The following is a 14,004-nucleotide window of genomic DNA, read 5'->3' on the forward strand; positions in this document are numbered from 1 at the left end:
AGTAAATTGAGTTAGGGAGCACTGTCATTTTTATTACATTGGTTTGACCTACCCACAAGCAATTAATAATTTCTCCAATTATTTAGGTACGAATTCTTGAGTGTAATGTGTTTTGTAATTGTACTTACATAGTTCCTATGAGTGTCTGTTGGCAGATAGACTCCCAAATATTTTATACATTCTGTAGTAATTTTAAATGGAATTTCTCTTCTTCATATTGAGTTTTGTTGGTAACATACAGAAATACTAATGATCTGAGGGTTTTTTTTAAAAATACTGCAACTTGGCAAAAGTTACTGTTTCAATTAATTATCTAGTTAATGCTTTAGGGTTCTCTAAGTAAACCACATCATTTGCAAAAAGTAACATTGTTTTCTCTTTGCCTGTTCATATTTCCTAAATTTCTTTTTCTTGTGCTATTGCTATCACTAGCATTTCTAGCATTGTATCAAAAAGTAGTGGGGATTATGGACATCCTTGCTTTACTCCTATTCTTAGTGGAAAGGTTTTTAGTTTATATCCCCATTACATATAATCATACATCTCATATAATGCTGGTTCTTGATTTTAAGATACTACGTACCACATTAAAGAAAGGCCCACTTACTGATAGTTTTCATCATATTGAATCAACCATGCATTCCTGGTATTAATTTAACCTGACTGCAGTATATAATCTTTTTGATATGTTGTTGTAGTCTCTTTTAATCCATCCCTTCATCTTTCCCCCCTTTCTCTTCTCTTCCCATCCCCTCCTATTTCTCTGCTGAATTCAATTTATCTACCATCCTTTGAACAATTCAGATCAAAGTGAGATTCAAATGATGCCTGATCTACCCACTCCTTCTTCCCTCATTTATACAGACTTCTACTTGGGTACCCCAACTATGTGAGTCAATAAATCTCTCTTAGCCTCCCCCTTCTTCTGTTTCTTTTCCCCTCCGCCAGAAAATGACTCCCAGGAACTCTGCCTTATTTATCCTCTGTAAAGCCATTTGTTCTCTTCTTATTCTTTTGCTGCTTAAGCCTTTCAAAAGGGTCAGCTCTTAAATGGGCCCTTACTGCTACATATCAATCCTTCTATTCTTTCCTAATTCCTAATCCCACTTCCCTAGGTGGCTGTTTCTTTTGTTTCCTTAAACCTCCCACGTCATTCCCGTAACCATGCAGGCAGAGGTTATCATGATATTGAGAAAATAGAGGCCATTTATTGTGAATTTCCTTCCTATTTTATATCACTCATTTTCTCATCTTTTGCTCCAGGATCTGCTAAGATGGCCCACCTTGTGTCCTTGATCCCATACCAATTCCTGTACCCTTTAGAAAATTTATTTTTTGCTTTATTGTTAATCTCTCCTTATCTATTGGATTCTTCCATGCTACCCACAAACATACCCAGGTTTTTCCCATCCTTGAAAAACCTTGTCCCTGCCATTTAAAGCTATCTACCCCATTCTCCCTCACCCTATATATCCAATCAGGTAGAAATCCTGTCGGTTTTTTTTTTTTAACCTCCACAGCATCTCTAGCATCTGATCCTTTCTCTTTCCTCACAAAGATAGCACTCTAGTGTAGGCCCTCCTCTCTTGCTAAGACTATTGCAATGGCTTTCAAATTGAGATCCCTCCCTCAAGCCTTTACCCATTTTAGCCCTATTTCACACAGCTGCTGAAGTGATTTTTTTTGACTACTTCTGATTATGTCGCCTCCCTATTTTATTGACTCTGGGGGCACCTCCTTGTTTCTAGGATCAAACATAAAGTCTTTTTCTAGATGGCCTTTTAAATCAGTCACAATCTGGTCTCAACCTATCTTTCCAGCCCCATTATACATTACTCTATGCTTGGAAAGACTCCCTCTTTATCTTTGTGGCCCAGGATCTATCACTTACTCTAAGACAACTGGAGCACCACATCTTGAGCTTACAAAGTCTTTCCAACTACTACTGCCTTCCTTAACTACTTTGTATTTATCCTGCATAGATTTTTCCTCTATATTCTTACACATATATATATATGTCCTCCCTGATAAAATGTAAGCAGCTCCTTGAGAGCAGAGACTGCTTCACTTTTGTCTTTGTATCCTCAGTATCTAGTAGAGTCCTTAGCACATAGTAGGCACTTTATAAATGTTAGCTGATTAGGCTACCATTCTTCATCTCTCTTCTTTTTCACAACCAAACTCCAAGAAAAAGCTACCTTTACTCACCTACCTCTATTTCCTTTCCTCCCATTTACGTCTCAACCTCTTTCAGTCTAGAATCTAAGTTCACCATTTAACTGAAACTGCTCTCTCCAAGATTACCCATGATTTTTAACTGATAAATTCTGAGCTTACCATAGGCTTTCTTGTAGTATTTAACACTTTACCACCCTCTTGTGAATACTCTCTTCTCCCTGGGTTTTGATGACACCACTCTCTCTAAATTGTTGCTCTTCCCTGACTTTTTATTGGATCATTCATATCTTGTCTTTGTAACCATGAATATCCCCTAAATTACTGTAGGTCCTCTTCTTTTCATTTTCTCTATACCAGGGGTTCTTGAACTTTTTTTGTACCAGGGGTCTGGTAATATTTACGGACTTTCCAGCCAAAGTACATGTACACTACAAACTACAAAGAACAGCTACTTGTTATCTTCCTAACTTCACACTCCATCTCTTGCCCCTGAAATATTTTTACAGGCTGTTCGTCATTCCTAGAATGTGCCCTTTTCTCTAAGACAGCTCTTAGAATCCCTAACTTCCTCTAGGTTCAGCTCATGTGCTTGCTAAGGGGATGGTGTTCCTGATCCCTTTATTTTTTAGTGGTCATTCCTGTTTCAGATTACTATAGACACACACACACACACACACACACACAGTATCCTTCAAGACAATGCAAGTTCCTTGAGGGTAGAGACAGTTTTTCATTTTGACTTTGTGTCCTCAGTGCCTGTCATAGCATCTTACAAATATCAGAGGTGTTAAATAGTAAATGACTAGAGAAGAAATGAAAATAGTTTTGAAATCAGGAAAGTGAAGCTAGAATACAACACTGCTATATTTTTTTTTCCTTGAAGAACTATCAAATCCAATACTTGCTTATGGGGGCAGGTAGGGAAGCTGTCATCAAGGATCCCCCCAAACAGCTCAGGCATTCTGACTCAAAGGGAGCACTCCAGACTCTGATGGATGGAGTTGTTTGATCTAGAAAATTCTTTGGAATTCTGTTATGTTCTGCTTCAGGGTCTCGTACAAATAGTTTTCATTTTGTTTTTTACTCCTTTTAGTCTAAGACCTAGACATGCTTCTAAGAAATATGATAAGCTAAAGCTCAATAAATTACCATATGTTTAGGACACAAATAACATTCGCTTTACTGCTTTAGCTTTTAAATTGGGAATTCTTTGACTTTCCTTACATTCTTTCGTTTTAGTCTTCCCACTTCCATTCCTTTTCCCTCACTCCATTACTGACTACTAGTGCTATTTAAAGGATAACCATTTGAGGGCAAGTAAGCAATTCAACATTTTTTTTTTTTATTTTCCAAGGTGTAGAAGAAGCCTGAAATAACATGAATTTGGAGATACAATGGACTAAATCATGTACTCCAAAAACAACAACCACATATAATAATAAAAGTCAGTTATCCTATAAATTACAGCTGTTGGTCCAGGCCCAAAAATTAGTGATGGGAAGTTTAGAAACACAGAATGAAAGGAACCTGTTCTTAGAAGGGTACAACAGCAGATTACTAAAATTGGGGGGGAAGGACACAAGAGGAGGATAGAGAAGAGGGACATTTTCCCAGGAACCTCAGCTTACCTAGACAGCCTGGCATGTGTGTACTGCAGGAAAACACCTGTATCACCTCTACTCTGAAAAACTCGGTCCCAATTAAACTTATAATCGGACAACAGGTAACCTTTGAAGTCCTGAAAGGATAAAGAAGAACTATGCAGCTTCGTTTCTAGCAACAAAAGAAAGGTTTTCACAAGTGTCAGTCTTTGAGAAGGGGATGCACAATTTCAACCGACCTGAATAATGAGTGCTGCAAGTCCAACTCTTTCTGCAATCTCATGTGGATTTTCCAGGTCTTTAGTTGCTATAAAATATTGACAGACAAAAGCTAGTGGATTTAATGTATATGACACTGTGCCAGACAATTTAAGTGGAGAATATAATTTGCCTAAAATGTATGTGAATAGGAAACTAGCAAGAACAAATAGGTCCACAGTGAGTAATTTATTTACTTTCTTATATTAGCAATTGGTCTTAAATTAGACCAATCTGACTATAGTTAATAAATCATATTTCATTTGCTAGGAATTGGAATCAGTATTCAATGGTAAGTAAAATATTACTATTTTTATTTCTTCAAATTACTTTTTTGTTAAACTGTATGATAACACAAGAGTCACTCATTTTTCTAAGAGAAAAGATAAAATTAAGACATAAGGTATTGTGATTAGCAAAACTGTAAACCACAGAATCTTCAGAAAGCTCTTGTGGAAATTAAAGCAGACTGAAGCTACCTCTATAGGTGTGATAGTTACTTCAGAGTTCATGTTACTTCCCTTGAGCTTATCTGCAAAACTTCTGGTATCTTGAACTGATGGAGCTACTCTGATAATTAGTTAATTATGCTAAATAATATACTTTCATGTAGTAATCACAACAGATCAATTTTGGGTATAGTAACATTTAAAAAGATGTAAACTCACTCTTGGAAAAAGCCATGTTTTCTAGCATCCTCGAGCGAGTTTCATTTATAACATCCTCCAGAAAAGTAACTTCTCCTCTTCGAGTCTTCATTCCCTGCACCACGCCAAAGGGAACATGCTGACACCTGAAGAGGAAGACAGGAGCTGAACTTTCATACCTTTTACTTAGTACAGACAACTGAGTTAATTTAGCTAAGGAATTTAAAAGTATTAGGAAGGAAACTCTCCTTAACATGCAGAGATCAAGGTTTTCAATAACCCCATTTTGGAAATTAGCAGAAGGAACTGAAAACATTGAACAACTGAATAAAAAACAAACAAACCCTGCTCACTTAAAATTAGTCATCATGCATACTGAAGTAATGCATAACATAATATGAAGAACTTCATTTATGTAGGCAAAAAGAGATGAAAGCTTTAAAAGCCAAGCAACTGAGAGTAGTGAAAAGTCAAATTCATGTAAAATAATAACTGCTGGTCAAAGCATAAGAACAGACATTTCCTCAAAAGAACTGTCAACTATTAAAAGTTTTATGAAAGATCGTTCCAAAAAACTAATAAAAGAACTGCAAATCAAAATAGCCCTTAAGTTTCAGTAACCCAGAAAAGTAGAAAGATGACAAAAGATGGGAATAATCAATGTTGGAGGGGTTGCGGGAAGACAGGCATACTAATTGTGAGTTGGTCCAACCACCCTGGAAAGTTGATTGGAATTACACTAAATGACTAAAACGTTTATACTTTTAGCCTAGAGAGGATACTCCCAGGCATTTATCCCCAAGGAGGTAAGTGATAAAAAGAAAGGTACCATATACATCAAATTATTTATAGGAGCAATATTAGTAATAGCAAAGAACAAAGTAGATGCCCATTGATCAGGGAATGTTTAAACAAACTGGTACATGAATAATCTATTACTACCCTGTAAGAAACAAGGACTATGATGAATACAGAGAAATATGGGAAGTTATATGACCTGATGCAAAATGAAATAAGGAGGCAATATGCAAAAAAATGACTCCAGCAACGAAAATGGAAAGAACAGCAAAAAGACTGAAACTGAATGCTATGAAATTATAATGACCATCTTGGCCCCAAAGAAGATAAATGAAAATGAACCTCCACCCATCCTCTATTCATTGTAAAGGCAGAGGACTAGGTTGAGGATGAACATTACAAATGCTTGGCTGATGTGTTTGGTTAGTTTTGCTGAATTCTTTTTTTTCCCATCTTATTCTTTGTTATAAAAGGTGGTTCATTCTCTGTATTGAGAAATGCAAGTGATATAAAAACAAAAGATGTTAATAAAAATAATACTTTGAAGTCAGAAATATAGCCACAATATAAAAAAAAGATATACACAAAATTTAAAATACTCAATCTCTATGGGAGCTCTTAACCTAAAAAGTAAAGTTTGACTTCAGATCTTTAATAATTCATCAAAGAATAGTTACTGTTAGCCTTATTTGCTATCCAAAGCTTAGAAATATATTACTTACATAGGTAGACATTACCTTTCTGCCCATTCATATCCCATGAGCCTCAGAATTTGAAATACTTGATGAAAATGATTTTGTTGGCCTTTATCTGTCTTGGAAAGAAAATAATTTAGAAAAGGGAGCATTTCAAATTTAATCTAAAACAAACAAACAAAAAAAAAACTAAAAAAATTTAACATATCTCACTAAACAATAACAGTGACAAAAATTAGTGTATTGGTCAATAAGTAGATAATTGTGTACACATACATGCAGTGTAGCAATGTAGCAAAGCATGATGGTGAAACAAGACAAAAACCATGGAACTCTACAGAGTAACCTTGAGTAATATCTTAAGATTTACATTTTTAAGAGGGAGACCACAGCAAAGGAGTTCTGAAGTTTTAGTGTTAAAGACCAACTCTTTTGGGGATGGCAAGAGAAGAGAAACTGTAGGAGGTGAAGGAATCTTCAGAATGGCGAAGAAATAAGAATGAAGACTAACTGGGCTGAAGTTATATAAAAGATAAAAGTACAATTTTCAACAGAACAGGAGTTCTTAACCATTTTTGTGTCATGGAACCCATTTTTAGCAGTCTGGTTAAATCCAGGAACCCCTTTTTAGAAAAATGAATAAATGTGTAAGATTTTACAAAGGACAGTAATTATATTGAAATATAGTTAATAACATATTTTTAAAAAGTTAATGGACCTATTCCCTCTCCAAAGGGAATGTGTACCCCTGATTAAGAACCTCTGCTCTAGAGTAAAACTACATGATACAATGGAAAAGGTGATATATTCGCAATGCTATTTCAAACTGCAGTAAAATTTCATTTTAATGAAGGAAAAGGGATTACTTTTTTAAAGCTTTCTTTAAAAATTGCTGTCTAAATATGCTTGGTATCACATTGTTCCTGTAGCGATCTAATACACTAGGCAGAAATTAATCTCTTTCACTGCTTTCCAGAATGGCTCCAAAGGCCCACTTGCATAATTGATGTTTATGAGGAAGGAATTCCAGCCTTCTACTCTTTATTTTGTTTACTTACCACATATATCATTGAATCAAAATTATATTTGTTCATTCGATCAATAGCAGCTGCAAGATCTCTGAAAAATGAATTCATAAATTAGAAGTTTCTTAGATCTTTGTACTTCTAACAACATTCTTTAGATCTAAAAAAAAAAAAAAAAAAAAAAGCTAAATGCTTTAGGGCAGGAATGGAGAACCTACAGCCTTAAGACCACATTTGGCCTTCTAGGTCGTCAGGTGCAGCCTTTCCACCAAGTCCAAGTTTTACAGAACAAATCCTTTTATTAAGGGAATTTGTTCTATGAAGTTTGGATTCAGTCAAAGGGCTGCAATTGAGGACCTAAAGGGCCACATGTGGCCTCGAGGCTGCAGGTTCCTCACCCCTTCTTTAGGGGATGTGAAGCAACTTTTCAGGAATGCCAAATGTACCACCAAATGCAAATCTGGGGGCCCTCAAACTTACGATGTAGGTGAATGTTTAAGAAAGGATATGAAACCAGATAAAACTCCAAGGAGATTTTACAATCACCTACTTATGATTTCTTTCCTTTTTTTCTCAAGTGAAAATTAGGGGAAAAAAATAAGTAAAAAAAGCTAAACCGCAATTCCTTGACTACTGTTTTGCCAGTATTAACAATGACTTCTAAAGTTATGTCATTAGAAAAGGTAGGCATTCTTAACTGAATATAGTGAATATTAGTTTCTTTGGCAAAGACCTCACTTATGTATAAAGTACAGAGGTGATGTTCATAATGGACATAATGAAAAGTGAATTGCAAATTGTAAACTTTTAAGTAGAGTTTTTTAAGTTATTGACACATTCTTAGATTTTTTATTAAAATGGCATTCAATACATAAAATATCTCAAAAAGAGGGATAAAGGCAAAAGAAATAGAAACCTCCTAATAAAGTCAAAGATAAAGGGAAGCAATTTAAGAAAAGGTACTATGTTAAATTGACAGAACTTTCTGAACTTGATGAGACTTGAGAAATCTTTTGAATTTAACCCTTAAATTTTTTAGATTAATAAGTTAAGGCCTAGAAAAGTTATACAACTTGCTCAAAATCACACAGTTAGTAATGGTAAAGATGAAGCGAGAACCTAGTTGTTTTAATTCCTAGCGTAGTGCTTTGCTTGAGGTATAACATGCTACTTTTCTTATCAGAAGTGACTGTTTCAATACATATCGAAAACCAGCATGGCAGAGTAAAGTAAAGTAAAACTGGTGATGGAGTCAGGAAGACCTGGATTCAAATCTTGCTCCTGACATGTACTAGGGAAGTCCCTCTCTCAGGGCCCCAAGGCAGCTCAGACACATCACAGGGATGATGCCAACCTGCACTGGAAAAGAAAAGTGTGTGCATGTGCATGCGTGCGTGCGTGCATGTGTGTATACAGATATATATCTATAGCTATGTATCTCCTATTTTATATTTATCTTAATAAACTAATATGTATTTATTTAAATATATATTTTTATTTATATGTATATTTATATTTTATATATACACAGGTAAATCTATATGGCATACAAATATATTAAGAAATGGAATTCCCATTGACATGAGAAAGCAAGATATAGACTGTTGTCTAAAGCAAAGATAAAAATGAAGAGATTATTTGTTGAGAGCTATTTCGAATCACCAGTGAGAAAAACTTGGTTAAAGTATATTGAAGAAGTTGTATGTGCCCTCATATCAAAACATAGCCCCATAAACAGAGGGCTTACTGCAGCTGTATTGTATTAATTTTATTGGTATTCTATTTTCTTCTCTTTTCTGTTTGCACTACCCCAGAACTAAGTGAGCTCAATAAACTCAGCTCATTAACTTTTAATAAACAATTGTCATGAAGTTTTATTCTAATGGGTGATGGCAAAGAATGAAAATGAAGGAAAAAAGTGATGGTGACATCCACCTTAACCATTATTTATATCACTACAATAAGAAAGGACCCTCAAATCATGTATTGTGTATGTTGAATGTATTACTCATTCAATAAGCCTTTACTAAGGATCTCCTATGTGCCAGAAACTGAAAATTCTAGAACAGAGAAATGGCATGGTCAGACCTGTGCTGAAGGAATAGTAATTTTTTAGTTGTGTACAAGCTGGATTGGAAAGGGAAAAACTTCAAAGAAGGGAGATGAATCAGGAGGGTACTACAATAGTAGATAAAATGGTGAGATAAAAGTTTAGTGAGAAGAGAGGAATGATGAGAAAGTTGTGGATATAGAACTTAACTGATTATATATGAAGAGAGAGGGACAAAGAAAAGTTGAAAACTGAGGCTGCAAAGCTGATTAACTGGAAGGATGATGATACCCTCAACAGAAAAAAAGAAAAGAAAAAGCTTGGAACAAGAGAGCTGCCAAAGTGATTTTCCTAAAGCAGGATGATAAAACATTTCTGACATTTAAAGTCCTTCACAACCTGGCTCCAACATCCTTTTCAAGCCTTAAAGATTACACACTTTCATAAGCTCACAGTCCAATCTAACTAGCCTTCATGCTGTTCCTTACATACACCACTCCCATCTTCTGTCTCTGTCTTTGCACTGCCTGACTTACTCCTCATTTCTAGCTTTTAGTATCCTGTTTCCTTCAAGACTCACCTCAAGTAACATGTTCTACATCAAGTTTTTCCTTACCCTTCACTCCCCCACAGCCTCCCCGCCACCAGAGTCCTCCTTGCACATTAATTTGTGTGTCTATGTATGTGTGTGTATATATGTACACACACACCCAACTGAGTTATCTATGTATCTATCTTCATCTATATCCTCTACAGAGTTATGTCCATGTTGTTTCCCCCAATAGAATGTAAACTCCTTAAAGGTAGGGACTACTTCTTTTTGTACCCCTGTGCTCAGTCTCTGGTACACAGTAGGTGTTGAATAACTCCTTGTTGATTGATATTAAGGTTGCCTTTTAGTGGTCAATTTTAGGATACTTATTTTTTGGTGAAGATACCTGAAACAGAACATATTTACTTTAACTCACAATTTATCGAGCCGATGCCTGGGGAAATCTTATGCTGTTAAACTATAAATATGCTCTGGCATCCTAGGGATATCTCAGCTAGTATCTTCCACATCAACCAGTCAACAAGCATTTATTAAGCAAGTACTACGTTTCCAGGCACTGTGCTAAGCATGGGGGATGCAAAGAAAGGTAAAAAATATTCCCATTTTTTAGTCATGAGTTTGATCATAATTAGACTCTCCATGAATAATAGTCCTTGATTTTAATACGCCTCTAGAATGAAACATGAAACATGCCTCTAGAATTTTAGTTATTCTAAGGTAAAAATACCTATCAGGCTTTTCCCAAATGACCTGTGAAGTCCCTTCTAGCTCTCAGTCCATAAGCTTATGTATGCTCTCAACACTTTACTACTGATCAAAGCATATGTCAAAGCATATATCCTGAGGTCGCTCTTAAAGAAGGTACCAACCTGGTTGCATAAAGAGAAGTCCCATCACTTCGCATTACAGTGCAGCTCAAGGAAGGGTCTCCTTTTCCAGAGAGATCTACTATGGCTGTTCCTTTTCTAGAAATGCAAAAAGTAGAACACTGAAATAATGTATGAAACTATGAAATCCAACATATATGATTTAATAGCTTAAAATTCATTGCTTAACAGAATAAAATTCCAGTTGTTCTCTTAGAAATCTAAAAGCTAGTATATGTGGAGATTCTTCCCACTCCCACCAAAAAAATACCGTTTCTAACATGAAACCCTTAACAATATTCAATTTCAGTTCCAATTATTGATACAGAAGATGCCTCAGATATTTACTGGTTGGATGACCCTGGATGAGCTACTTAAATTCTCTTTGTCTCAGTTTCTTTTCCTATAAAATGGGGATAATAATAGTACCTACCTCCCAAGGTTTGGAAGGATCAAATGAGATAATCATAGTGTGCTTAGTACACTGCCTGGCACACAGTAAGCACTATATGTTAGCTATTATTTAATGGAATATTATTGTGCTGTAAGGAATGAATATGAAGCCTTGAGAGAAACAGGTGGACTTACATGAAATGATGCAGAATGAGGAAAGTAAGACCAGAAGACTATAAACAATGACTACAATGTAATCAAGTCAATCCTCAGAGACAATAAAACTCTGATCAATGTTAGCACCATATTATCAAAGGTGAAAGATAAATCCTTTCTATTAAGGATGAATAAACTAGCTTTCAGAGAATATACTTTGTAAGGTGGTTTGTTTGGGTATTTGTCAGCAAATTTCTACTGTGTCAAAACATAATCAATAAACTTTAATTTTTTAAGAAAACACACTATTCTTAAAATTTCCTATTTGTAAAGTAATATAGCAACCAAGTGATAAGAAAGATAACCATGTACAACAAGACAAAACAATGCAGTTTTTCCAATGACTGTAATATCTAATATTCAATATTAGATTGATTTCCATCATTACTCCAAGGTACTGACAAATGTAAAGTACAAACTAAAACACCAGAAAACCAATCAACAATTATTTATTAAATACCTAATATGTACCAGTTACAGTACTAGACAATGGAGATAAAAATCAGAAATGCAACCCAGCTCTTAATAAGCTTACAATTTATTAGGGGAAAAAACATGCACATAGACATATGCAAAATATATCCAGTATATTTTATATATTTTTGTACAATATATACAATTCTTTTCTTGGTGGTAATAGTGGGGATACTAATGGAGGGGATCAGAAAAGACAATGTGTAGAAAGTATTGTTTAAGTTTAGCTTTGAAAGAAATTATGTATGCTAAGAGGCAAAAATGAGGAGGAAGGGCATTCCAGGCATGGAGGACAGTCTATGCAAAGACACAAAGATGTGAGCAATGAAGTCAATTTTGCTAGACTGTAGTATCCATGATGGGGGAATAATGTATAGTAAGACAAGCTAGATCCAGGTTGTTAAGGATTTTAAATGTCTAACAGAAAAATTTGTTCTTGATCCTAAAAGTATAAGGAGCCATTAGAATTAACTGGGGGGGAATGGCATGCTTAATGCCTTCTTGAGGGGATAATTCACTTTGATTTTGTGCTGTTAAAATTAACTTATATAACATTTTACAATTATAAACAAGTACAGACATGATCTCAGTCAACTGTTTCATCAACCCTGTGAGCTAGGTAGCATGGTAAGCATTATTATTCAATTTTTAAAGAAGAATAAACCAAAGCTCATAGAGGTTAAAGACTTTGATCCAAAAGACAAAGCTAGAAAGTGGTAGTTCAGAGTTGGAAAAAAAAAAAGCCTTCTGATACCAAGTCTAGATCTCTTTCCAGTCAATCAATAAGCAATTATTAAACTCCTTCTAGGTGCCAGGCATTGTGCTAAGAGCTAGAGATACAAACAAATGCAAAAGACAGTCCTTTCCCTCAAGGAGCTCAGAATCTAAAGGGAGAGATAAAAGCAAACAAATATGTGCAAACAAGTTACATACAGGAAAAATAGGAAGTAATTTACAAAGAGAAGGCACTAGAATTAAAAGGGATTAAGAAAGGATTCTCATATAAGGCGAGACATTAATTGGGACTTGAAGGTAGGGAAACCAGTAGGAAGAGATAAGAAGGAATAGTGTTCCAGGGATGGGGGACAGCCAGAAAAAATTTCCAGAGCTGAGAGATAGTAACTTGTTTGGGTAACCATAAAGACACCAGTGTCAATGGACTGAAGAATATGTGTGCGTGAAGAGTATAAGACACAAGAAGAATGGAAAGGTTTGGGAAAGGGGGTAGTGGTCCAGAAGGTGCTAGGTTATGAAGGGCTTTGGATGACAGAGGATTTTGAATCTGATCCTGGAGGTGATAGGAAGTCAATGGAATTTATTGAGTATGCTGCCACCTAATCTAGCAAACTAAAGCTATTCATAATATAACAATAATAATATTCATAACATATAAGCTGTTCATAATTAAATAATAACTGAATGCTTTGCTTTTTATAAAACAATATGTGTAGTGTTTTATAAATTACAGAGCATTTTAAAATATATTAGTACAACTGACTCTTACAATAATCCTATGAAATAGTTATTAAACATCACTCAAAACACCAACAAGCAATTTTTAAACACTAACACTTCAGGCACTATGTTAAACTCTGAGAATAAAAAGAAAGGCAAAAACATGGTTCCTGCAGTCAAGGAGCTCACAGTCCAATGGGGAGGTCAAACTGCAAATAATTATATACAAAGAAGATACACACCTACACTGACACCCAAAAACTTAAATGGAGCTAAGTTTAGAGGGCAACTAGGTAGCCCAGTGCGTACAGTGCTGGGCCTGGAGTCAAGAAGATCTGAGTTCAAACCTGTCTTCAGAACCTACATTAGTTGTGTGACCCGAGGCATGTCACTCATCCTCTGCCTCAGTTTCCTTTCTGTAAAATGGGGATAATAATAGCATTTACCTCCCAGGGTTGTTATATCAAATGAGATAATATTTGTAAAGTGCTTAGCACAGTGCCTGGCACACAATAGGTGCTATATAAATGCTTATTCCTTTCCTCTGTAGCATAACTGCCCTATCATGCTCTCTAACTATAGGTATACCCAAGTGTCCTGGGCCCTCTTCTATTTTATTCATTTTATCTTAGTGACATGATCAGTTTTCCTGGGTTTAATTTTGATCTCTATGCAGAGAACTCCCAGATCTATATTCAGCCTTAGTCTCTTTTCTGAGCTCCAGTCCAGCATCATTGATCACCTCTTGGACATTTAGAAATGGATGTCCTGTAGACATCTGAAACTGAGCATATC

At 35.4% G+C, this 14,004-nt stretch overlaps 1 protein-coding gene across 5 annotated transcripts in view; it reads right to left on the reverse strand.

Moving 5' to 3' along the window:
- RARS2 (arginyl-tRNA synthetase 2, mitochondrial) overlaps positions 1 to 14,004 on the reverse strand; it is a 64,292-nt gene that overhangs the window by 5,464 nt on the left and 44,824 nt on the right. For all 5 annotated transcript variants that reach the window (XM_027855018.1, XM_027855008.1, XM_027855000.1 and 2 more), the window contains 6 exons: positions 10,675 to 10,770; positions 7,236 to 7,296; positions 6,220 to 6,296; positions 4,706 to 4,830; positions 4,019 to 4,086; positions 3,807 to 3,916 (listed from right to left, as the gene is read on the reverse strand). In XM_027855018.1, the coding sequence (XP_027710819.1) occupies positions 3,807 to 3,916; positions 4,019 to 4,086; positions 4,706 to 4,830; positions 6,220 to 6,296; positions 7,236 to 7,296; positions 10,675 to 10,770 (537 nt within the window). The remainder of the gene's footprint in view (positions 1 to 3,806; positions 3,917 to 4,018; positions 4,087 to 4,705; positions 4,831 to 6,219; positions 6,297 to 7,235; positions 7,297 to 10,674; positions 10,771 to 14,004) is intronic.

Source organism: Vombatus ursinus, unplaced genomic scaffold, assembly GCF_900497805.2.
Source record: "Vombatus ursinus unplaced genomic scaffold, bare-nosed wombat genome assembly UNPS02000582.1, whole genome shotgun sequence".
Lineage (NCBI taxonomy): Eukaryota > Metazoa > Chordata > Mammalia > Diprotodontia > Vombatidae > Vombatus > Vombatus ursinus.